Raw genomic sequence first — 27,195 nt, 5'->3', positions numbered from 1 at the left:
TCAAACGCCTGTTCCAGCGTTAGAGATTTTCTGACGAACGTCGTCCACAGGTCTGGTTCTCCTAACCTTGTATTAAATGGAGGCGTAAACCAAGAGGTTGTCAGTAATCGTATTGTTATCTTTGTTTTCGCAAGGCATACATTTTGTAGACATTTCATTTGTACACATTTTCATACGTATTTTTAACCATTCACACGCACTGAAGGATTTCAACACCGCTATTGTGGAAAGTGGATTTCCGTTAAAATTAGCTGCTGTACGGACGATTTGATTTAGAACACAAGACTTCTCAAGAATACTACCGTTTTTGGGGGGAAATTTGGGGCTACCTGAAATTCGCGTGTCCCTCGAAAATGATACCGAATTCAGACTTTTATGTTAGACTTCTTTGGTGTTTCACAGGTGAGTTTTCGCGTCTTTATGGTATAACCTGGTCATGTCAGTGAAGTAGGTCAGTTGTGTGTAGTTTCAATCGACTCATTTGCGGGTTGTAAAGGAAATATAGACCTGTATTTGGGTACCTTTTTGTTTTGGCTACTCCGGCAACATTTGCCTACGGGCATTTCCACGGCAGGAGTGACGCTGATACTTAGATGTTTTACTTTAAATGTGTCTAACACTTCGATTGCAAAGTTAAGCGAACCATGCAACCATGCACAATGATTATGTTTTAACAATTTCCACTAAGAATTTCACGAAAACATCTACTTGAAGAACAGTGCCGATATTAAATTTGGTAACCGAACGACGGTTCTGTTTGTGGTTATTTGATCAAATTTAGCATATGTACTTTGGGCCTAGGCCAGCCCTAATCGACAGCGTACTCACGTAGGCATATGTATCAATGTAAAGGCAGTGGTGGAAAAAGTACCCAACTGTCATACTTGAGTCAAAGTTAAAAAAACACCTTAACAGAATATGACAGAAGTGAAAGTAACCCAGTAAAATACTACTTGAGTAAAAGTATTTGGTTTTACATTTACCTAAGTATCAAAAGTACATGTAATTGCTGATTTTTATTATTTATTTATTTAACCTTTATTTAACCAGGTAGGCTAGTTGAGAACAAATTCTCATTTACAACTGCGACCTGGCCAAGATAAAGCATAGCAGTGTGAACAGACAACAACACAGTTACACATGGAGTAAACAATTAACAAGTCAATAACACATTTTTTTTAAACAGATAAAGTCTATACATTGTGTGCAAAAGGCATGAGGAGGTAGGTGAATAATTACAATTTAGCAGATTAACACGAGTGATAAATGATCAGATGGTCATGTGCAGGTAGAGATACTGGTGTGCAAAAGAGAAGATTAAATATACTTAAGTATCAAAAGTGTACATTTCCAATTCCTTATATTTAACAAACCAAAAGGCATTTTTTTCTTTTTTTTTGTCATTTGCAGATAGCCAGAGGCACACTCTTACATAATTTACAAATGAAGAATTTGTCTTTTGTGATTCTGCCATATCAGAGGCAGTAGGGATGACCAGGGATGTTCTCTTGATAAGTGTGTGATTTAGACAATTTCCTTGTCCTGCTAAGTGGTGTAAAGTACTTAAGTAAAAACTCTGACACAAAATATGGCAGTCAGAGTGCAGTATAACTGCAATATGCTGCAAATACTGGGTCCAAAATACCAGTCGACTGCAGTTTCAAAACTATAATGTTTGGTAATGGTATACTTTAAAGTACTACATAAGTAATTGTTTTGAGTATCTGAATTTGACTTGACTAATTATGTTGGGCAACTTTTACTAAACTACATTCCTAAAGAAAATAAGGTACTTTTTACTTCATACACTTTCCCTAACACTTAAAATTGTTAGTCATTGTTAGTCACACAGTTATCAAGCGAACATCTCTGGTCATCCCTACTGCCTCTGATCTAGCAGAATCACTAAAGACAAATTCTTCATTTGTAAATTATGTATGAGTGTGCCTCTGGCTATCTGTAAAACAAAAATGGTGCCATCTGGTTTGCTTAACATAAGGAATTTGAAATGATTTATACTTATTTATGATATTTTAAAACATACTTTGTGATGTTTACTCAAGTAGTATTTTACAAGGTGACTTTTACTCGAGTCATTTTCTATTAAGGTGTCTTTACTTTCTCAAGTATGACAATTGCGTTCTTTCTACACTGGTCTAATTCCCATTTCGCCTACTGTTCTCAGGTGTCATGGTTTGTCATGCTCAGGAAGAGTGTGGTCAACCACCCATGGGAAACAGGATTGTGGGAGGAGTAGATGCATCAATGGGGGCATGGCCATGGCAAGTGGATATTCAGGTAAGGCAGCACCGAGTCACGATATGGAATGAACAAAATGCATGAAGACTTGTTTGTCTGGTTTTAGTGTGTGTGTTGGTCATCATGCTGACCTGCTGAGAGAGAGGGGAATAAGACCTGTTTTGATGATTCACCTCAACCTCTTTACCTCTTTCCCCCTCTTGGTCTTTAGACAGCGAAGGATGGCCATATCTGTGGAGGCACCATCATCACTAAGGACTGGGTACTGTCTGCTGCCCACTGCTTCCCAAAGTAAGTGTCTACCAGTGGAGGCTCCTCAGAGGAGGAAGGGGAGGACCACCCTACTCAGTGAATTACATGGAAACAAAAATTTAACATTAAAAAAGCTATCCTTTTTTTAGATATAACTATACTAAATATATTCACATGTAACCAAATAACGGATTAAAACACTGTTTTGCAATGGTCTACTGTAGCCTCAAACAGTAATGTGCAATTGACCAAAAATATACCAACTTTCGGGAAGAGGCGACGATGGCATGGGAAATACCCCTGTCTGTTTGTGTTAAGGCTCAACATACCGGGGAGTTTTTGAAAAACGCTCTGGGACAGTTTATCATCCCCCTAAGATAGCCGCTAGGGTAAGTGATCAAAAATATTATAATGCTATTTTTAATCTCGGCTACATAATTGATTAAAAAAAATAAAATAAACAACTTTGGGTATGCATATTTTATGTCGATTTTAATTGTCGCACACGTATAACCTCGATACTCTTTCGGGCATCGAGTGCGCAGCGGAGACCGACAGTGGTAGGAAAGATGTTTCAAATGATATCTACCTGTAAATGCTATGGCAAGAATAGGTATGCAAACCAGGTATTTAAAAACTGTCATGGCAAATTCAACTGTCATGGAATAGCCTACTTGTGAAATCGTGCGGTTGTTATGAGCAAGACAAAATCGAATGTTTGTTTGAAATTGGTTTTCTTTTTTTTTCTTACCCTGTTTTCTCCCCAATTTCGTGGTATCCAATTGTTTAGTAGCTACTATCTTGTCTCATCGCTACAACTCCCTTACGGGCTCGGGAGAGACGAAGGTTGAAAGTCATGCCTCCTCCGATACACAACCCAACCAAGCCGCACTGCTCCTTAACACAGCGCGCATCCAACCCGGAAGCCAGCCGCACCAATGTGTCTGAGGTTACACCGTGCGCCTGGCAACCTTGGTTAGCACGCACTGCGCCCGGACCGCCACAGGAGTTGCTGGTGCGCGATGATACAAGGACATCCATGATACAAGGACATGGCTTACTGGGAAGACACGCTATCCAGGGCGGTGCAGCCAACGGGTTTCTCCACGCATCGCGCTGACAGAAACATACATCTCTCTGGTAAGAAGAGTGGCGGGGGCGTATGCTTCATGACTAACGGGACATGGTGTGATGAAGGAAACATACAGGAACTCAAATCCTTCTGTTCACCTGATTTAGAATTCCTCACAATCAAATGTAGACCGCATTATCTTCCAAGAGAATTCTCTTCGATTATAATCACAGCCGTATATATCCCCCCCCAAGCAGACACATCGATGGCTCTGAACAAACTTTATTTAACTCTTTGCAAACTGGAAACCATTTATCCGGAGGCTGCATTCATAGTAGCTGGGGATTTTAACAAAGCTAATCTGAAAACAAGACTCCCTAAATTTTATCAGCATATCGATTGCGCAACCAGGGGTGGTAAAACCTTGGATCATTGTTACTCTAACTTCCGCGACGCATATAAGGCCCTGCCCCGCCCCCCTTTCAGGAAAGCTGACCACGACTCCATTTTGCTGATCCCTGCCTACAGGCAGAAATTAAAACAAGAGGCTCCCACGCTGAGGTCTGTCCAACGCTGGTCAGACCAAGCTGACTCTACACTCCAAGACTGCTTCCATCACGTGGACGGGGACATGTTTCGTATTGCGTCAGATGGAAATATTGACAAATACGCTGATTCGGTGTGCGAGTTCATTAGAACGTGCGTCGAATATGTCGTTCCCATAGCAACGATAAAAACATTCCCAAACCAGAAACCGTGGATTGATGGCAGCATTCGCGTGAAACTGAAAGTGCGAACCACTGCTTTTAATCAGGGCAAGGTGTCTGGTAACATGTCCGAATATAAACAATGCAGCTATTCCCTCCGCAAGGCTATTAAACAAGCTAAGCGTCAGTACAGAGACAAAGTGGAATCTCAATTCAATGGCTCAGACACAAGAGGCATGTGGCAGGGTCTACAGTCAATCACGGACTACAAGAAGAAACCCAGCCCAGTCACGGACCAGGATGTCTTGCTCCCAGGCAGACTAAATAACTTTTTTGCCCGCTTTGAGGACAATACAGTGCCACTGACACGGCCTGCAACGAAAACATGCGGTCTCTCCTTCACTGCAGCCGAGGTGAGTAAGACATTTAAACGTGTTAACCCTCGCAAGGCTGCAGGCCCAGACAGCATCCCCAGCCGCGCCCTCAGAGCATGCGCAGACCAGCTGGCCGGTGTGTTTACGGACATATTCAATCAATCCCTATACCAGTCTGCTGTTCCCACATGCTTCAAGAGGGCCACCATTGTTCCTGTTCCCAAGAAAGCTAAGGTAACTGAGCTAAACAACGACGAGACGGCCTACAGGGAGGAGGTGAGGGCCCTCGGAGTGTGGTGTCAGGAAAATAACCTCACACTCAACGTCAACAAAACTAAGGAGATGATTGTGGACTTCAGGAAACAGCAGAGGGAACACCCCCCTATCCACATCGATGGAACAGTAGTGGAGAGGGTAGCTAGTTTTAAGTTCCTCGGCATACACATCACAGACAAACTGAATTGGTCCACTCACACTGACAGTGTCGTGAAGAAGGCGCAGCAGCGCCTATTCAACCTCAGGAGGCTAAAGAAATTCGGCTTGTCACCAAAAGCACTCAAACTTCTACAGATGCACAATCGAGAGCATCCTGGTGGGCTGTATCACCGCCTGGTACGGCAACTGCTCCGCCCTCAACCGTAAGGCTCTCCAGAGGGTAGTGAGGACTGCACAACGCATCACCGGGGGCAAACTACCTGCCCTCCAGGACACCTACACCACCCGTTGTTACAGGAAGGCCATAAAGATCATCAAGGACATCAACCACCCGAACCACTGCCTGTTCACCCCGCTATCATCCAGAAGGCGAGGTCAGTACAGGTGCATCAAAGCTGGGACCGAGAGACTGAAAAACAGCTTCTATCTCAAGGCCATCAGACTGTTAAACAGCCACCACTAACATTGAGTGGCTGCTGCCAACACACTGTCATTGACACTGACCCAACTCTAGCCATTTTAATAATGGGAATTGATGGGAAATGATGTAAATATATCACTAGCCACTTTAAACAATGCTACCTTATATAATGTGACTTACCCTACATTATTCATCTCATATGCATATGTATATACAGTACTCTACATCATCAACTGCATCCTTATGTAATACATGTATCACTAGCCACTTTAACTATGCCACTTTGTTTACTTTGTCTACACACTCATCTCATATGTATATACTGTACTCGATACCATCTACTGTATGCTGCTCTGTACCATCACTCATTCATATATCCTTATGTACATGTTCCTTATCCCCTTACACTGTGTATAAGACAGTAGTTTTGGAATTGTTAGTTAGATTACTTGTTGGTTATCACTGCATTGTCGGAACTAGAAGCACAAGCATTTCGCTACACTCGCATTAACATTTGCTAACCATGTGTATGTGACAAATAAAATTTGATTTGATCCCTACCGGCCAACCCCTCCCTAACCCGGACGATGCTAGGCCAATTTTGCGTCGCCCCACGGACCTCCCAGGTTACGACAGAGCATGGGCGCGAACCCAGAGTCTCTGGTGGCACAGCTGGCGCTGCAGTACAGCGCCTTAACCACTACGCCACCCGGGAGGCTCTCAAATTGGTTTTCGATACAAAGTGTTCCATTAGAAGAGGAACCTGGTTTTTGGTTGCTTTCTCATTTTAAAACATGATACAATAACTCTCAAATCTCAAATGGCAAGACTGACTAGCTTGCTGTCTATTTTATCAGGCAATGCCCACATTATTCTTGTCTGTTTCGTCATAAATATTTAAATGTATTTATTTATTATAGGCAGTCATTGTAAATATGAATTTGTTCTTAACTGACTTGCCTAGTTAAATAAAAATACATGTTTCAGACATACACTACATGACAAAGTATGTGGACACCTGCTCGTCAAACTTCACATTCCAAAATCATGGGAATTAATAGGGAGTTGGTCCCCCCCCCATTTACATTACATTTAAGTCATTTAGCAGATGCTCTTATCCAGAGCGACTTACAAATTGGTGCATTCACCTTATGACATCCAGTGGAACAGTCACTTTATGATAGTGCATCTAAATCTTAAAGGGGGGGGGGGAAATACTTATCCTATCCTAGGTATTCCTTAAAGAGGTGGGGTTTCAGGTGTCTCCGGAAGGTGGTGATTGACTCCGCTGTCCTGGCGTCGTGAGGGAGTTTGTTCCACCATTGGGGGGGCCAGAGCAGCGAACAGTTTTGACTGGGCTGAGCGGGAGCTGTACTTCCTCAGTGGTAGGGAGGCGAGCAGGCCAGAGGTGGATGAACGCAGTGCCCTTGTTTGGGTGTAGGGCCTGATCAGAGCCTGGAGGTACTGAGGTGCCGTTCCCCTCACAGCTCCGTAGGCAAGCACCATGGTCTTGTAGCTTTAACAGCCTCCCCTCTCCTGGGAAGGCTTTCCACTAGATGTTGTAACATTGCTGCGGGGACTTTCTTTCATTCAGCCACAAGAGCATTAGTGAGGTTGGGCGATTATGCCTGGCTCACAGTCGGTGTTCCAATTCATCCCAAAGGTGTTCGATGGAGTTGAGGTCAGGGCTCTGCAGGCCAGTCAAGTTCTTCCACAACGATCTCGACAAACCATTTCTGTATGGACCTTGCTTTGTGCACGGGGGCACTGTCATGCTGAAACAGGAAAGGGCCTTCCGCAAACTGTTCCCACAATGTTGGAAGCACAGAATTGTCTAGGATGTCATTGTATGCTGTTGTGTTAAGATTTCCCTTCGCTGGAACTAAGGGGCCTAGCCCAGAACATTATTTCCTCCTTCACCAAACTATTTATTCGGGAAGGTTGCGTTTTCCTGGCATCCGCCAAACCCAGATTTGTCCGTCGGACTGCCAGGTAGTGAAGCATGATTCATCATGCCAAATAATGTGTTTCCACTGCTCCAATGGCAGTGAGTTTAACACTGCTCCAGCTGACGCTTGGCATTGCGCGTTGGTGATCTTAGGCTTGTGTGCCAGATATCATTGTCAGGAAACCCATTTCATGAAGCACCCGACGAACTGTGCTTGTGCTGACGTTACTTCCAGAGGCCGTTTGGAATTCTAGTGACTGTTGCATCCAATGACGGGTGATTTGAAAGCGTTACGCGCTTCAACACTTGGCGGTCCCATTCTGTGAGCTTGTGTGGCCTATCACTTCGCGGCTGAGCTATGGTTGCTCCTAGACGTTTCCACTTCACAATAACAGCACTTAAAGTTGACCGTGCAGCTCTAGCAGGGCAGAAATTTGATTCACTGACTTGTTGGAAAGGTGGCATCCTATGACTGTGCTACATTGAAAGTCACTTAGCTCTTCAGTAAGGCCATTCTGCTACCAATGTTTGTCTATGGAGATTACATGGCTGTGTGCCTGATTTTTATTTTATTTTAATACACCTGTCAGCAAGGGGTGTGGCTGAAATGGCCAAATCCACTAATTTGAAGGGGTGTCCACATACTTTCCGAATGCACTGTATAAAGTGTATTCAGACCCCCTTGACTTTATCCACATTTTGTTACGTTACGGCCTTATTCTGAAATTGATTAAATTGTTTTATTACGTCAATCGACACCAGAAACAGGTTTAGTAATGTTTGCAAATTAATTAAAAATTAGCTGATCACATTTACATAAGTATTCAGACCCTTTACTCTGGACTTTCTTGAAGCACCTTTGGCAGCAATTACAGCATCAAGTTTTCTTGGTATGACACCACAAGCTTGGCACACCTGTATTTGGGGAGTTTCTCCCATTCTTCTCTGCAGGTCCTTTCAAGCTCTGTCCGGTTGGATGGGGAGAGTTGCTGCACAGCTATTTTCAGGTCTCCAGAGATGTTTAGATAGGGTTCAAGTCCGGGCTCTGGCTGGGCCACTAAAGGACATTCATAGACTTGTCCCGAAGCCAATCCTGCGTTGTCTTGGCTGTGTGCTAATGATCATTGTCCTGTGGAAGGTGAACCTTCGTCCCAGTCTGAGGTCCTGAGCGCTCTGGAGCAGGTTTTCATCAAGGATCTCTGTACCATGCTTCCCTGTACATATGGTGCAAGGTTTCTTCCAGATGTACTGAGTGGCTTCAGTCTGGCCACTCCACCATAAATGCCTGATTGGTGGAGCACTACAGAGATGGTTGTCCTTCTGGAAGGTTCTCCCATCTCCACAGAGGAACTCTGGAGCTCTGTCAGAGACCATAGGGTTCTTGGTCACCTCGCTGACCAAGGCCCTTCTCCCCCGATTGCTCAGTTTGGCCGGGCAGCCAGCTCGAAGAAGCGTCTTGGTTGGTTCCAAACTTCTTCCATTTAAGAATGATGAAGGTCATTGTGTTCTTGGACCTTCAATGCTGCATAAATATTTTGGTACCCTTCCCCAGATCTGTGCTTTGACACAATCCTGTCTCAGAACTCTACGGACAATTCCGTTGACTTCATGGCTTGGTTTTTGCTCTGACATTAACTGTCAACTTTGGGGCCTAAAATAGCCTTTCCAAATCACGTTCAGTCAATTGAATTTACCACAGGTGGACTCAAAGTTGTAGAAACATCTCAAGGATAATCAATGGAAAAAGGATGCACCCCTGCCCTTTTTGTCCCCAGAACAGCCTCAATTTGTGTGTATTAACACACAGGAAACTGAGGGTTAAAATCCAGCAGCATTGCAGTTCTTGACACAAACCGGTGCACCTGGTATCTACTACCACACCCCGTTCAAAGGCACTTAAATCTTTTGTCTTGCTCATTCATACACTGAATGGCACACATACACAATCCATGTCTGTCACAAGGATTAAAAATCCTTTAACCTGTCTCCTCCCCTTCATCTACACTGATTTGAAGTGGATTTAACAAGTGACATCAATAAGGGATCATAGCTTTCACCTGGTCAGTCTGTCATGGAAACAGTGGGTGTTAATGTTTTGTCAGTGTGTCGATCTCATTGTGTAACTGTTAGCAATGCTAATGATACCTTTATCTCCCCGATAACAGTTAGGCTAACTACAAGTTGCTTATGCCTCCCTGGCAGGATGATTATGCATCAATCCAGTGGATATTTTTAGTTTTGACAACTCCATCACTAGTTTGCTAGTGACATACTGTTGCCAGCCACACCTGTATGTGCACACCTGAATTAAAAGGTGATTATACGAAAGTTTACATATCTTTTTTTTTCTTCCCCAGACCTCAAATGGTCCCTCAATGTGGTTTAAGCATCGTTGTGGACTTAGAACCATTGTTGTGGACTTAGAACCATTGTTGTGGACTTAGAACCATTGTTGTGGACTTAGAACCATTGTTGTGGACTTAGAACCATTGTTGTGGACTTAGAACCATTGTTGTGGACTTAGAACATTGTTTTTTTTAAATTTGAGTGAACTCCACACATTAATTATTTTTTACAAAATTGAGTGAAACTCAATAGTGGTATAATGTTGGTATCAAGTGTAATTTTTTTCCTTTCAAATTCTACCTTCTAGAGGATTGCACAGAAAATAACACAGGGCACTTTGAAATCTGCAATGAATACATTTGGCAAGTTTATTTTTTCCATTACAGTAAATCTGTAAGAACACAAGGGTGTGCTAATTCAAAAGATGGCTAGTTATTATTTACCTGGTTCTGTATGGCATGCAGGCACATTATGGGACTGGGGCCAGGTCATTATCAATGATTGGTGTGACCAAATCATCTGTTGGTTCCACCTGTGTAGAACCCTGATAGTTGAACAAAGGAATTTCTTAGTTTTAAGGAGAAGCAGCAGAACAACATTTCATTGTATATATTTTTCTTAGTTTAATTTTCACTTACTTAGCTAATGCAACTACTTTGGCTTCTTCAGCAACCTGACTCAGAGAGGAATGCTATTTGTTAGCTAGCATGCTAAGGCTAGCCAACACTGCAACCTTTTCAAGTCAAGGTAAGCTTTCGGTTTAATAAATGTATTGCCACCGGGGCCTGTCGGTGTAACTGCTTGTTTTAGGCCACACTGTACTGTGTGATTTTACACCTGGATTGGATTGTGGATTTAAAAACGCGGAGTTTGACTATAATGTCAATATGGTGACAACTATGTAGGCTGTGTAGCGGTTATGGTATGAAGGTTTGGCTTGGAGGTTTTTGCTTTTGTGCCTGGTCACACAGCTGTTGTGCACTGAAGTCCAAAAGCAAAGGGAAAGGTCAAATCAAATTGTATTTGTCACAAGCTTCATAAACCAACACGTGTAGACTAACAGTGAAATGCTTACTTAAGGGTCATTTTCAAATGATGCAGAATTCAATATTTTTTAGACTAGTGACACAAGGAATAAATACAGTGAGTAACGAGTGACAATACCATGGCCATATACAGGAAGTACCAGTACCGAGTCGATGTGCAGGGGTACGAGCCGAGGTAGAGGCAACTATGCACATAAAGGCAGGGGTGAAGTGACAAGACCACAGGATACAGTGCCTTGCGAAAGTATTCGGCCCCCTTGAACTTTGCGACCTTTTGCCACATTTCAGGCTTCAAACATAAAGATATAAAACTATTTTTTTGAAGAATCAACAAGTGGGACACAATCATGAAGTGGAACTACATTTATTGGATATTTCAAACTTTTTTAACAAATCAAAAACTGAAATTGACGTGCAAAATTATTCAGCCCCTTTACTTTCAGTGCAGCAAACTCTCTCCAGAAGTTCAGTGAGGATCTCTGAATGATCCAATGTTGACCTAAATGACTAATGATGATAAATACAATCCACCTGTGTGTAATCAAGTCTCCGTATAAATGCACCTGCACTGTGATAGTCTCAGAGGTCCGTTAAAAGCACAGAGAGCATCATGAAGAACAAGGAACAAACCAGGCAGGTCCGAGATACTGTTGTGAAGAAGTTTAAAGCCAGATTTGGATACAAAAAGATTTCCCAAGCTTTAAACATCCCAAGGAGCACTGTGCAAGCGATAATATTGAAATGGAAGGGAGTATCAGACCACTGCAAATCTACCAAGACCTGGCCGTCCCTCTAAACTTTCAGCTCATACAAGGAGAAGACTGATCAGAGATGCAGCCAAGAGGCCTATGATCACTCTGGATGAACTGCAGAGATCTACAGCTGAGGTGGGAGACTCTGTCCATAGGACAACAATCAGTCGTATATTGCACAAATCTGGCCTTTATGGAAGAGTGGCAAGAAGAAAGCCATTTCTTAAAGATATCCATAAAAAGTGTCATTTAAAGTGTTCCACAAGCCACCTGGGAGACACACCAAACATGTGGAAGAAGGTCCTCTGGTCAGATGAAACTAAAATTGAACTTTTTGGCAACAATGCAAAATGTTATGTTTGGCGTAAAAGCAACACCCTGAACACACCATCCCCACTGTCAAACATGGTGGTGGCAGCATCATGGTTTGGGCCTGCTTTTCTTCAGCAGGGACAGGGAAGATGGTTAACATTGATGGGAAGATGGATGGAGCCAAATACAGGACCATTCTGGAAGAGAACCTGATGGAGTCTGCAAAAGACCAGACTGGGACGGAGATTTGTCTTCCAACAAGACAATGATCCAAAACATAAAGCAAAATCTACAATGGAATGGTTCAAAAATAAACATATCCAGGTGTTAGAATGGCCAAGTCAAAGTCCAGACCTGAATCCAATCGAGAATCTGTGGAAAGAACTGAAAACTGCTGTTCACAAATGCTCTCCATCCAACCTCACTGAGCTCGAGCTGTTTTGCAAGGAGGAATGGGAAAAAAATTCAGTCTCTCGATGTGCAAAACTGATAGAGACATACCCCAAGCGACTTACAGCTGTAATCGCAGCAAAAGGTGGCGCTACAAAGTATTAACTTAAGGGGGCTGAATAATTTTGCACGCCCAATTTTTCAGTTTTTGATTTGTTAAAAAAGATGAAATATCCAGTAAATGTCGTTCGTTCCACTTCATGATTGTGTCCCACTTGTTGTTGATTCTTCACAAAAAAAATAGTTTTATATCTTTATGTTTGAAGCCTGAAATGTGACAAAAGGTCGCAAAGTTCAAGGGGGCCGAATACTTTCGCAAGGCACTGTATATAATAGGCAGCAGTGTGTGGGGGGGGCACACTGCTGAGTGTGAACTTGAAAGTTGTGAAAATTCTGTGCAACTTCCAGTGTGTGTTTACTGTGAACACTGAGGCTGTACCTACTTTAAGTTAGTTTGACAGTGGTCAAGTAGGCTGTGGCTACGTGATCATAATGTAGTCATAACAGTGGCCTACCGTCATAAACAATGGAGAAAATGCATCCCATAACATTTTTACACAGAAATAGCTGTTCTATCAGTCAGCCTACAGTAGCAGCCACCGTGTTGTTCAATGTACATTTCATGAGACTTATGAAAAAAAAACATGCAGGGCTTGATATTAACCTGTTTATCCACTTGTCCTTTAGACAGGGAAATAACTGAATGTTTGATGCAAGAACCCACTTCACAAAATAAAATATATTTTTATCATACCATTATTACAGAGAATCAGACAAATTATGCCTATTGGCTATTTATCTTTTTCAAGCCTTTTAAAATACAACACTGCCTCTTTACCTGACTCACTTTTCAAAGATGTCTAGAAATGTACATGTTTTCTGCTCTTGTAGGAAGTAACCACTCCCCCATTGATCTATAACTGGGCTAACAACTAACTAGCAAATTATATGAACAAATGTGCACAAGTGGCTACATGCAGCTCTCGCTTTGATCTCAAAACAAGCGCATCTACTCACAACCGCTCATGCTTTAAACACAGTCCAGATCAGTGAACGGCACAGATCCATATGGCGATGGTCTATTTGCATACAGGTCTACTGCAGCTCTGATTGGTTACAGCGTACCGGTCTGTGTAGAGTACGGGTCTGAGTCGTGCCTGTCAATGCAATAGAATCCTACTCCAATGTGTCCTGCCTACAACAAAATCTCTTGCATAATGTTTTTCGGTATGTTGCTTTGAAAGTGGCTAATTGTGTTGATTCGATCACAAAGTCCCACAGTAAAGGGAAATATTGACGCTGTTAACTAAGGTGGGAAAACTGTAGGGAGTTAAAGTTTAAATCTCGTGCTTCTCTGCGCGGGTGGATATTTCTTCTGCTCGGCTATCCCGGGGAGCTGCGCCCGTGTGTAGCTTAAAGGGAACATTACTCACTGCTAGTGATGGGGAAGAAACATCTATACAGTTAAGCCTACATATTGGGGTATTCTTTTTGACGATTTGGCTGTACCCAGTGCTGGAGACGTGGGTAGACTCAAGTTTTGTTAACATTTCTTCCAAACTGCCCGCCTGGTGAATGAAAGGCGCCCTGTGTGAATTCCTATGAGAAAGTGACACACAGTGCTTTCAGATAGTATTCAGACCCCTTCTCTTTTTCCACATTTAGTTAGATTATAGCCTTATTCTAAAATTATCTACACACATGCCCCATAATGTAGGCCCTCATTTTATTAAGATTTTGTTCTTAACTGACTTGACTAGTTAAAGGTTAGTTTTAGTCTGAAGTTTACATACACTTAGGGTGGAGTCATTAACTTGTTTTTCAACCACTCTACAAATTTCTTGTTAACAAACAAATAGTTTTGGCAAGTCGGTTAGGACATCTACTTTGTGCATGACACATCATTTTTCCAACAATAGTTTGCAGACAGATTATTGCTTCAGAAGTTTAGAAAAGCTTAGAAAATGTCATGGCTTCTGACTGAAATTATGTCAATTAGCCTATTGGAGGTGTACTTGTTGATGTATTTCAAGGCCTACCTTCAAACTCAGTACCTCTTTGCTTGACATGGGGAAATCAGCCAAGGCCTCAGAAACAAAATTGTAGACCTCCATGTCTCGTTCATCCTTGAGAGCAATTTCCAAATGCCTGAAGGTACCACGTTCATCTGTACAAACAATAGTACGCGAGTATAAACACCATGGGACCACGCAGCTGTCATACCACTCAGGAAGGAGATGCGTTCTGGCTCCTAGAGATGAACGTACATTGGTGCGAAAAGTGCAAATCAATCCCAGAAGAGCAAAGGACCTTGTGAAGCTGCTGGAGGAAACTGGTACAAAGTATTTATGTCCACAGTAAAACGAGTCCGATATCGACATAACCTGAAAGGCCGCTCACCAAGGAAGAAGCCATTGCTCCAAAACCGCCATCTAAAAGCCAGACTAAGGTTTGCAACTGCGCATGGGGACAAAGATCGTACTTTTTGGAGTAATGTCCTCTGGTCTGATTAAACACAATTAGAACTGTTTGGCAATAATAACTATTTTTGGAGGAAAAATGGGGAGGCTTGCAAGCTGAAGAACACCATCCCAACCTAGAAGCGCGGCGGTGGTAGCATCATGTTGTGGGGGTGCTCTGCTGCAGGAGGGACTGGTGCACTTCACAAAATAGATGGCATCATGAGGGGGAAAATTGTGGATATATTGAAGCAACATCTCACGACATCAGTCAGGAAGTTTAAGCTTGGTCAAAAATTAGTCTTCCAAATGGACAATGACCCCAAGCATACTTCCAAAGTTGTGGCAAAATGGCTTAAGGACAACAAAGTCAAGGTACTGGAGTGGCCATCATAAAGCCCTGACCTCAATCTCATAAATTTGTGGGCAGAACTGAAAAAGCATGTGTGAGCAAGGAGACCTACAAACCTGACTGTTACACCAGCTCTGTCAGGAGAAATGGGCCAAAATTCACCCAACATATTGTGGGAAGCTTGTTTGACCCAAGTTAAACAATTTAAAGGCAATGCTACCAAATACTATTTGAGTGTGTCAACTTCTGACCAACTGGGAATGTGATGAAATAAATAAAAGCTGAAATAAATCATTCTCTTCTATTATTCTGACATTTCACATTCTTAAAATAGTGGTAATTCAAATTGACCTAAAACAGGGATTTTTTTTACTAGGATTGCATGTCAGGAATTGTGAAACATAGTTTAAATGTATTTGTCTAAGCTGTTTGTAAACTTCTGACTTAAATTTTTTTATTTTTTATTTTTTAAATGTACAAAGCAAAAACTGCTTTTTAGAAATGTTTGTAAATGAACTGATATCACATTTACATGAGTATTCAGGCCATTTACTCAGTACTTTGGAGCATCTTTTGGCAGTGATTACAGCCTCGAGTCTTAGGTATTACGCTAAAAGCTTGGCACACCTATATTTGGGTTGTTTCTCCTGTTCTTTTCTGCAGATTCTCAAAAGATCTGTCAGGTTGGATGGGAAGTGTTGCTGCACAGCTATTTTCAGGTCTCTCCAGAGGTGTTCGATTGGTTTCAAGTCCGGGCTCCGGCTGGGCCACTAAAGGGCATTCAGAGACTTGTCACGAAGCCACTCCTGCATTGTCTTGGCTGTGTGCTTAGGGTCGTTGTCCTGTTGGAAGGTGAACCTTCGTCCCAGTCTGAGGTCCCGAGTGTCTGGAGCAGGTTCTCTCTGATCTCGCTGTACTTTGCGCCGTTCATTTTTCCCTCGATCCGGACTAGTCTCTCCTGCTGAAAAACATCCCCACAGCATGATTCATGCTTCGTAGGGATGGAGGCAGGTTTCTTCCAGATGTGACGCTTTGCATTCAGGCCAAAGAGTTCAATCTTGGTTTCATCTGACCAGAGAACCTGGCTTCTCATGGTCAGAGACATTTTGGTGCCTTTGGAACACTCCCAAGCATGCTGCCGGGTGCCTTTTAGCGAGTGGCTTCTGTCTGGCCACTCTGAGGTGCTCCCATCTCCACAGAGGAGCTCTGGAGCTCTGTCAGTGACCATGGCATTTCGAGAATCATAGCAAAGGGTCTGAATAGTTTTGTAAGTAAGTTTAAAAAAAGAAGTTTTTTATACATTTGCTAACATTTCTAAATACCTGCATTCACTTTGTCATTATGTTATTGTGAGTAAAAAAAATAAACATTTTAATCCATTTTAGAATAGTAACGTAACAAAATGTGGAAAAAGGGAAGCCGTCTGAATCCTTTCCGAATGCGCTGTTAATGACCTACAATTATAAATCCCATATTGGTCTTTCAGTTAGGCCAACCAAAGCTGTACTGTGCAGTAGGCTTACTATTGAAACTGAGTCAGAAATTCAAGTTTAATATTTTTTTACACATTGTTTTCTACGTCCATAGCAATGCTTAAACCACATCAGGAGACTACTTTTGAGGTTGGGAAAAATCTTGGTGTAAGTTACCCTTTTTTTTCCAAATTCAAGTGTTGATTTAGTGGTGTTAATGTCGCACATGAGCAAAATAAATGGCCTCTGGATTGACGCAAATAATAATGATAGCATTCTGATAGGTAGGCATAGACTACTTTTGTATCTAGTTACCACTTTTAATGTAAAGGTTCTCCCGAAGACGGACCGATTTTTAAAACTGCAGTTAGCTATTTACAACTGTTCCTGTAAATTGCATTTAGGAAGTACTGCTGTGTACATTGCCACGCTTAAAATGTGAAGAAATAGTTGATAAATGTACGCTAAACATTCAAATCTGTTCCAAAAGCCCTAATTAGTTATGTTGTAAACCTCCACGACACTGATACGTATCATTGGGGATTATGAAGTGATTATATGCAATGCCCAATGAAAAATAAGTGGGTATATACTCTCCACTAGAGCGGTTATGATTTTTCAACGCCGATACTGATTTATTGGAGGACTAAAAAAGCCGATACCGATCAATCGGCCGATTTGATTAAAAAATGAACGTAAAAAAACATATATAGCTGTAATTATATATATATATATATATACACACACACACACTGCTCAAAATAATAAAGGGAACACTAAAATAACACATTCTAGATCTGAATGAAATATTCTTATTAAATACTTTTTTCTTTACATAGTTGAATGTGCTGACAACAAAATCACACAAATTATCAATGGAAATCAAATTTATCAACCCATGGAGGTCTGGATTTGGAGTGACACTCAAAATTAAAGTGGGAAACCACACTACAGGCTGATCCAACTTTGATGTTATGTCCTCAAAACAAGTCAAAATGAGGCTCAGTAGTGTGTGTGGCCTCCACGTGCCTGTATGACCTCCCTACAACGCCTGGGCATGCTCCTGATGAGGTGGCGGATGATCTCCTGAGGGATCTCCTCCCAGACCTGGACTAAAGCATCCACCAACTCCTGGACAGTCTGTGGTGCAACGTGGCGTTGGTGGATGGAGCGAGACATGTGCTCAATTGGATTCAGGTCTGGGGAACGGGCGGGCCAGTCCATAGCATCAATTCCTTCCTCTTGCAGGAACTGCTGACACACTCCAGCCACATGAGGTCTAGCATTGTCTTGCTTTAGCAGGAACCCAGGGCCAACCGCACTAGCATATGGTCTCACAGGGGTCTGAGGAGCTCATCTCGGTACCTAATGGCAGTCAGGCTACCTCTGGCGAGCACATGGAGGGCTGTGCGGCCCCCCCAAAGAAATGCCACCCCACACCCTGACTGACCCACCGCCAAACCGGTCATGCTGGAGGATGTTGCAGGCAACAGAAGATTTTCCACGACGTCTCCAGACTCTCACATGTGCTCAGTGTGAACCTGTTTTCATCTGTGAAGAGCACAGGGCGCCAGTGGCGAATTTGCCAATCTTGATGTTCTCTGGCAAATGCCAAACGTCCTGCACGGTGTTGGGCTGTAAGCACAACCCCCACCTGTGGACGTCGGGCCCTCATACCACCCTCATGGAGACTGTTTCTGACTGTTTGAGCAGACACATGCACATTTGTGGCCTGCTGGAGGTCATTTTGCAGGGCTCTGGCAGTGCTCCTCCTGCTCCTCTTTGCACAATGGAGGCGGCAGCGGTCCTGCTGCTGGGTTGTTGCCCTCCTACGGCCTCCTCCACGTCTCCTGATGTACTGGCCTGTCTCCTGGTAGCGCCTCCATGCTCTGGACATTACGCTGACAGACACAGCAAACCTTCTTGCCACTGCTCGCATTGATGTGCCATCCTGAATGAGCTTGCACTACCCGAGCAACTTGTGTGGGTTGTAGACTCCGTCTCATGCTACCACTAGAGTGAAAGCACCGCAAGCATTCAAAAGTGACAAACATCTGCCAGGAAGCATAGGAACTGAGAAGTGGTCTGTGGTCACCCCCTATAGAACCACTCCTTTATTGGGGGGTGTCTTGCTAATTGCCTATAATTTCCACCTGTTGTCTATTCCATTTGCACAACAGCATGTGAAATTTATTGTCAGTGTTTTTTCCTAAGTGGACAGTTTGATTTCACAGAAGTGTGATTGACTTGGAGTTACATTGTGGTATTTTTAAGTGTTCCCTTTTTGAGAGATCTATATATATATATATATATTTTTATATTAAAAAAAATATATAATAATGATAATTACAACAACACTGAATGAAAACTTAACTTAATATATTACATCAATAAAATCAATTTAGCCTCAAGAAAATAATGAAACATGTTCAATTTGGTTTAAATAATGCAAAAGCAAAGTGTTGGAGAAGAAAGTAAAAGTGCATTATGTAAGAAAGCTAACGTTTCAGTTCCTTGCTCAGAACGTGAGAACATATGAAAGCTGGTGGTTCCTTTTAACATGAGTCTTCAATATTCCCAGGTAATACCCTCTTGGTGTTAGGAGGTGCTATTTTAATTTTTGGATGAAAAACGTTCCCGTTTTAAACAAGATATTTTGTAACAAAGATGCCTGACTATGCATATAATTGACCGCTTTGGATAGAAAACACTGACGTTTCCAACACTGCAAAGATATTGTCTGTGAGTGTAACAGAACTGATGTTACAGGTGAAACCCAGATAAATCCAACCAGGAAGTGCCGCATTTTTTTGAAACCGCCTCATGCCAATGACTCCTTATATGGCTGTGAATGAGCTACGAATGAGCTTACGTTTTCTACGTATTCCCCAAGGTGTCTACAGCATTGTAACGTATTTTTGAGCATTTCCGTTGAAGAATAGCCGTAAGGGACCATATTTAGCAAGTGGTCACATGGTGTCTCCCGCAGAAAATCTTGCGTAAAATAGTGAGGTAGCCATTTTTCCAATCGCTTCTTATGAGAAACCAATTGCCTAGACGGATATATTATTGAATATATATGTTAAAAACACTGAGGATTGATCCTAAACAACGTACGCTGTGTTTCTGTCAATTTATTATGGAGCTAATTTGTAAAAAAGTTTGGCGTTGTAGTGGTAGCATTTTCCGGTCAATTTCTCAGCCAAGCATGATGAACAAACGGGAGCTATTTCGCCTAGAAAAATAATATTTTTGGAAAAAAGGAACATTTGCTATCTAACTGGGAGTCTCCTGAGTGAAAACATCCGAAGTTCTTGAAAGGTAAATTATTTAATTTGGTTGCTTTTCTTATTTTTGTAAAATGTTGCCTACTGCCAGCAGAGCCTAGCACAGCATTATGCCATGATAAACTTACACAAATGCTTGTCTAGCGTTGGCTGTAATGCATATTTTGAAAATCTGAGATGAGTGTGATTAACCTCTTAAGTTGACCCCCTACTTTTTCGAACATTCTGTTAAAAATCGCAACATTTCAGTGCCCTGCTACTCATGCCAGGAATATAGTATATACATATGATTAGTATGTGTGGATAGAAAACACTCAGACGTTTCTAAAACTGGTTAAATCACGGCTGTGACTATAACAGAACGTGCGTTTCATCGAAAAGCGCAGGAAAATCTGATCACTGAAAATGGGAAAATATATCAATGCGCCACTTGAACGTATTGTTGAATAGAAACCACAATACCTGGAGCCGAGGTTGCAATACCTACAGCTTCCACACGATGTCAACAGTCTTGTCATTTGCCTAGGATTAGTTTCTTGGTCAAACGGACAATAGGCAGCCCATTTCTTCCGGTCTCCGACGGGATATTTTGGTTGAGATTTACACGGACATTATTTCAAGACGTACAGCTATAGAATATACATCGCCTCGTGATCAATTTGATCGTTTATTAACGTTTTACTAATAGCTAAAGTTGCATCACAAAAGTGTTTCGAAGTGTTTTGTGAAAGTTTATCGTCAACTTTTTTAATTAAAAACAATGACGTTGCGTTATAAAACTGTTTTTTTTCTTGATCACACAGTCTTCATAGATCGATATCTAGGCTATATATGGACCGATTTAATCGAAAAAAAGACCCAATAGTGATGTTTATGGGACATCTAGGAGTGCCAACAAAGAAGATGGTCAAAGGTAATGAATGTTTTATATTTTATTTCTGCATTTTGTGTAGCGCCGACTATGCTAATTATTTTGTTTACGTCCCCTGCGGGTATTTAGGGGGTGTTGCATGCTATCAGATAATAGCTTCTCATGCTTTCGCCGAAAAGCATTTTAAAAATCTGACTTGTTGGCTGGATTCACAACGAGTGTAGCTTTAATTCAGTACCTCGAATGTGTGTTTTAATGAACGTTTGAGTTTTAACGAGTGCTATTAGCATTTAGCGTAGCGCATTTGCATTTCCAGATGTCTAGATGGGACACATGCGTCCTGGGTCGACTCAAGAGGTTAACAAAAGGCTAAGGTTGTTTGAATATATTTAATTTGCGATTTTCATGAATAGGAAAAGTTTCTAGGAATATTTATGTCCGCTGCGTTATGCTAATTTGTTTGAGGCTATGATTACGCTCCTGGATCTGGGATTGCTAGTCGCAAGAAGGTAAGAAATTTTAGGTTGTAGTTATTATAGGACTATTTCCCTCTACCATTTGTATTTCATTAACCTTTGACTATTGGATGTTCTTATAGGCACTTTAGTATTGCCAGTGTAACAGCATAGCTTCCATCCCTCTCCTCGCTCCTCCCTGGGCACGAACCAGCAACACAACGACAACGGCCACCATCGAACCAGTGTTACCCATGCAGAGCAAGGTTGAACAACTACTAGAAGGCTCAGAGCGAGTGACGTTTTAAACGCTATTAGCGTGCGCTAACTAGCTAGCCATTTCACTTCGGTTACACCAGCCTCATCTCGGGAGTTGATAGGCTTGAAGTCATAAACAGAGCAAAGCTTGACCCACCACGAAGAGCTGCTGTCAAAGCGCACAAAAGTGCTGTTTGAATGAATGTTTACGTGCCTGCTTCTGCCTACCACTGCTCAATCAGATACTTAGATACTTGTATGCTCAGTCAGATTATATGTCACGCAGGACACGCTAGATAATATCTAGTGATATCATCAACCATGTGTAGTTAACTAGTGATTATGATTGTTTTTTATAAGATAAGTTTAATGCTAGCTAGCAACTTACCTTAGCTTACTGCATTCGCGTAACAGGCAGTCTCCTTGTGGAGTGCAATGAGAGAGAGGCAGGTTATTGCGTTGGACTAGTTAACTGTAAGGTTGCAAGATTGAATCCCTTGAGCTGACAAGGTGAAAATCTGTCGTTCTGCCCCTGAACAAGGCAGTTAACTCACCTTTCCTAAGCCGTCATTGAAAATAAGAATGTGTTCTTTACTGACTTGCCTAGTTAACCTTTTGCGTTTAGGGGGCAGTATTTTCGTTTTTGGCTAAAAAACGTACCCATTTGAAACTGCCTATTTCTCAGCCCCAGATACTAGAATATGCATATAATTGTCATATTAGGATAGAAAACACTCAAGTTTCCAAAACTGTAAAAATATTGTCTGTGAGTATAACAGAACTGATATTGCCTGAGGAAAATCCAATCAGGAAGTGCCTCTTATTTTGAAACCTCTCTGTTCCTATGCATGCCTATCCTCCATTTAAAGGGATATCAACCAGATTCCTTTTTCTATGGCTTTCCTAAGGTGTCAAGTCTTTAGACATAGTTTCAGGCTTTTATTTTGAAAAATTAGCGTGAAGGATCACATTGCGTGAGTGGATAGGTGGGGGCTCTGAGTTTTGCGCAACTGAGTAAAGCCGCCATTGTTTCTCCCGCTGTTATTGAAAAAGCTACACACTCTGCTGATATATTATTGAATATATATTTTAAAAACAACTTGAGGATTGATTATAAAAAAACGTTGGACATGTTTCTGTGGACATTATGGATATTATTTGGAATATACATCTGCGTTGTCGTGACCGCTCTTTTCTGTGGATTTCTGAACAACACTACAAACAAACGTCGGTATTTTGGGTATAAATATATTCTTTATGGAACAAAAGGAACATTTGTTGTGTAACTGAGTCTCGTGAGTGAACATCTGACGATCATCAAAGGTAAACTGTTAATTTGATTGCTTTTCTGATTTTCGTGACCTAGCTACTTAATGCTTAGTGTACATAATGTTATGTTATGCTATTGATAAACTTACACAAACACTTGGATTGCTTTCGCTGTCAAGCATAATTTCAAAATCTGAGTCGACAGGTGGATTAACAAAAGGCTAAACTGTGTTTTGCAATATTGGGGGGGATGAAGATGCATTTCAGTTGTTAGCTGTAAGGTGTTGCAACTCTCTCCTCTCCCAGTCAGTTCGACGTGTTGGGCTACACCCTCTATGTTGGACGTCACCGGCTCAACAGCTGGAACCCTAACGAGATATCGTACCTCGTGGAGCGCGTCGTGATCCCGTCCGGCTACTCTGACCCAAGTTTGGGACAGGACATGGCCTTGGTGAAGCTGCAGAGACCCATCGTCTGGTCGGCGTATGTCCATCCTGTTTGTCTTCCTGACGCCGGGACACTGTTCCCCGGGGACCTTCCCTGCTACATCACAGGCTGGGGAAACATCCGCGACGGTGGTAAGAGAATAAGGCATTACGTATATAGCGGCAAAATCTAACTTCCACTAAAAGGAGCCTCAACCTCTTTGACTCAGTGGACTGTCACAGTGGTCAACTCTCACTCATGGGAGGACTATCTGTCAGTATGTTCCATATTCTAAGCCTGTCACGGTGACTGACTCACAGCTTCTCATTCAAGGATTTTTAGTTTTACACTTTTCTACATTGTAGAATAATAGTGAAGACCTCAACACTAGGAAGTAACAACCATGGAATCATGTAGTAACTAAAAGTGTTAAACAATAATATATGCCATTTAGCGGACGCTTTTATCCAAAGCGACTTAGTCATGTGTGCATACATTCTACGTATGGGTGGTCCCGGGAATCGAACCCACTACCCTGGCGTTACAAGCGCCATGCTCTACCAACTGAGCTACAGAAGGACCACATCAATATATTCTTCAAAGTAGCCACCCTTTGCCTTGACAGCTTTGCACACTCTTGGCATTCTCTTAACGAGCTTCACCTGGAATGCTTTTCCAACAGTCTTGAAGGAATTTCCACAAATGCTGAGCACTTGTTGGCTGCTTTTCCTTAACCCAGCGTTCTATCTCCAAACCATCTCAATTGGGTTGAGGTTGGGTGACTGAAGGCCAGGTCATCTGATGCAGCACTCATCACTCCTCCTTGGTCAAATAGCCCTTACACAGCCTGGAGATGTGTTGGGTCATTATCCTGTTAAAAAAGAAATTATAGTCCCACTAAGTGCAAACCATATGGGATTGCAGAACGCTGTGGTAGCCATGCTGGTTAAGTGTGCCTTGAATTCTAAATAAGTCAGTGACCGTGTCAACAGCAAAATACCATCACACCACCACCATTCTTCAGTGGGAACCACACATGCAGATATCATCCGTTCACCTACTCCTTGTCTCACAAAGACATGGTGGTTGGAACCAAAAATCTCTTAATTTGGACAGATTTCCACCGGTCTAATGTCCATTGCTTGTGTGTTTTGGCCCAAGCAAGTCTCTTCTTAGTGTTGTCATTTAGTGGTTTTGTTGCAGCAATTTGAAGATGAAGGCCTGAGTCAGTCTCCTCTGAACAGTTGATGTTGAGGTGTCTGTTACTTGAACTCTGAATCATTTATTTGGGCTGCAATTTGAGGTAAGTCTAATGAACTTATTCTCTGCAGCAGAGGTGACTCGGGGTCTTCCTTTCCTGTGGCGGTCCTCATTAGAGCCAGTTGTCACATTGACTGACCATGTCTTAAAGTATTGGACTGTTTCTCTTTGCTTATGAGTTGTTCTTGACATAAAACAACTGATTGTCTCAAACACATTTAATTTCTGGTATTTCTTAACTTAACAAGGCACCTGTTAATTGAAATGCATTCCAGGTGACTACCTCATGAAGCTGGTTGAGTGCAAAGCTGTCGTGAAGGCAAAGGGTGGCTACTTTGAAGAATCTCAAATATAAAATATTATTTATTATTTTTTTTTTGGTTACTACATGATTCCATATGTTATTTAATAGTTTATGTTTTCACTATTCTACAATGTAGGAAATGGTACAAATAAAGAAAAACCCTTTGAATGAGTAGGTGTCCTAAGTTTTGATTGTGTGTAAATAAATTGCCCTCCTTGCTCGGCAGAAATCTCAGGAAATGTACAATTGTGAACCCGCAACCCAAATGTATGGTTGGTGTAGGCATTCTTGCTCCTTTTATTTGACCTACCTACTCACTCTGCCTCAACTTCTCTGGCCGTTTCTCAGTCCCTCTGAGTGGAGTGGGAACACTGCAGCAAGTGCAGGTGCCAATCATCTCGTCGTCTTCCTGTCAGATGATGTACGACCTTAACCCATCGGAGAAAGTGGACATCCGTTCTGACATGATGTGTGCCGGTTATCAAGAGGGGGGCAAGGACTCCTGTCAGGTATGCTCGCCTCACCTGTGTGTGTAATAGTAGACTAACGTGGGCTTTTTCTTACTTCTCCCTCTTTCTCCACAGGGGGACTCTGGAGGACCCCTGGTCTGCCAGATGGTGAACGGAACCTGGGTGCAGGCTGGGGTGGTGAGTTTTGGCTTGGGCTGTGCCCATGCCAACAACCCCGGAGTCTACGCCAAGGTGTCCACCTTCTCCAGCTTCATCCAAAGCAACATACCAGAGATCAGTCTGTACGGCCGGGCCGGTCCCAACTGGCCCAGCACCCTGACAGTGCTGGCTAGCTCCCTGGCCACTTTACTGATGGGCCAGCTGCTAAGATAGGGCTTCCTAAAAGAGACAGATCTTAAAGGGACATTCTATGTAATTTGACATGAACCTGGTTTTACACTTAACTTGGCTGTAATAGATTACTGTTTTAGGTAATATTCTGCTTATTTTTTTATTTACCATATTAATAACATGCCAAAACAACTTTTTGACCAAACTGACTCAAAACATGACCACTTATTTCCCACGTAAGCAGAAATTCCGCCTTTCTGGTTCAAGATGCGTGTAAAACCAGGTAAATGTGTGAAATTTCAAAGGAATTTTGCTTTAAAGGAAAGGGCCGAAACTGTGGTGGCAAATTATACTGCGTTTTAATGATATGTATATGCAACTCCTAACAAATTCAAGTGATTCTGAATATACAAGATATCGCTAATCAGCAGATAAAACGGTGATATTATGGGTATTTAGAACTAATGAAATGTAAAGCCATGTTTGTCGATCTATTTTAGCACATTTTAACATGTCATGTAGCTTCAGGTTTCTTATAATTTTGAATGAATGTAAATAAAATGATTACAAATGTCAGTAATTTACAAGAACTGTCACTTACATGCGTTCTAGAATCTCCATTGTCTTTGTTCTCCTGTCACCTGGGCCCTGTTTGAATGCTTAAGAAATACATCAAGGAAAGGAAGGATGAAGTAATTCCATCTGAGTGAGTGAAGTGACCTTGATTGCACCTATCCATTCAAGTTATAGATCTGTAATTATGAAGGAAATGAGGATGGAAGGATGCATTTCAGAAGTCGGATCAATCGTTATGGTCTTTCCTTGATTCCTCACATCCTCTCATGGACCATTGGCAGAGAAGGTCCAAGGGGAGGATTCTCAGAACTTCTCCACCAATGCCCTATGAGAAGGATGTGAGGAATCAAGGAAAGACAAATGAGATTCAGAGCCCCGATTTGATCAAGGCCTTTTCTAAATTAGATTAGCTCGGCTCCTCGTCCTTTTGAAAACTTCAATGAGGGGGCGAGGAGAGGACACTTTGCTATCAAATTCAATTGTTAGAAATGAGTCTTCTCCACTGGCATCAGGCAAATTTGTGTAGGAATCCCAAAGTACATGTGTAAAAGAAGCTTGCTAGACAGGTTATAGATCAAATAGCTCATCTTTACCTTTCAGTAAACACACGTTCACTGCCAAGGAAGCTCGAGACTGAGAATCACATCAAACCTAACCTATACTCTGAATGATCGGCTATTAAAAGCCAACTAACATACATTTACTCCTGAGGTGCTGACCTGTTGCACCCTCTACAACCACTTATTATTTGACCCTGCTGGTGCTTCTACACCTGCATTGTTTGCTGTTTGGGGTTTTAGGCTGGGTTTCTGTACAGCACTTTGAGATATCAGCTGATGTACGAAGGGCTATATAAATAAAATTTGATTTGATTTTGATCTATGAACATCTTGGCCATGTTCTGTTATCTCCACCCGGCACAGCCAGAAGAGGACTGGCCACCCCTCATAGCCTGGTTCCTCTCTAGGTTTCGGCCTTTCGAGGGAGATTTTCCTAGCCCCCGAGCTTCTACACCTGCGTGGTTTGGTGTTT

General features: G+C 42.1%; 1 protein-coding gene across 1 annotated transcript; it reads left to right on the top strand.

The window, feature by feature from the left end:
- Positions 1 to 26,163, top strand: zgc:92313 (uncharacterized protein LOC436869 homolog). Its single transcript, XM_046363777.1, has 6 exons — positions 1 to 402; positions 2,186 to 2,298; positions 2,471 to 2,550; positions 23,104 to 23,375; positions 25,136 to 25,296; positions 25,372 to 26,163. The coding sequence occupies exons 1-6, from the start codon at positions 354 to 356 to the stop codon at positions 25,627 to 25,629; spliced, it is 933 nt and encodes a 310-aa protein (XP_046219733.1). The 5' UTR covers positions 1 to 353; the 3' UTR covers positions 25,630 to 26,163.
- Positions 26,164 to 27,195: the final 1,032 nt, after the last annotated feature.

Source organism: Oncorhynchus gorbuscha, linkage group LG09, assembly GCF_021184085.1.
Source record: "Oncorhynchus gorbuscha isolate QuinsamMale2020 ecotype Even-year linkage group LG09, OgorEven_v1.0, whole genome shotgun sequence".
NCBI lineage: Eukaryota > Metazoa > Chordata > Actinopteri > Salmoniformes > Salmonidae > Oncorhynchus > Oncorhynchus gorbuscha.
Note: the sequence above shows the minus strand (reverse complement) of the source record. Positions and strands in the feature narration are given on the sequence as shown.

Excerpts from the sequence above, each read along its gene's own strand:
- zgc:92313 (XM_046363777.1), top strand. The coding sequence starts at position 354 with ATGATACCGAATTCAGACTTTTATGTTAGACTTCTTTGGTGTTTCACA. Across the intron at positions 2,551-23,103 it reads GCTGCCCACTGCTTCCCAAA|TCAGTTCGACGTGTTGGGCT; the intron begins GTAAGTGTCTAC and ends CTCCTCTCCCAG. Across the intron at positions 25,297-25,371 it reads GGGGCAAGGACTCCTGTCAG|GGGGACTCTGGAGGACCCCT; the intron begins GTATGCTCGCCT and ends CTTTCTCCACAG.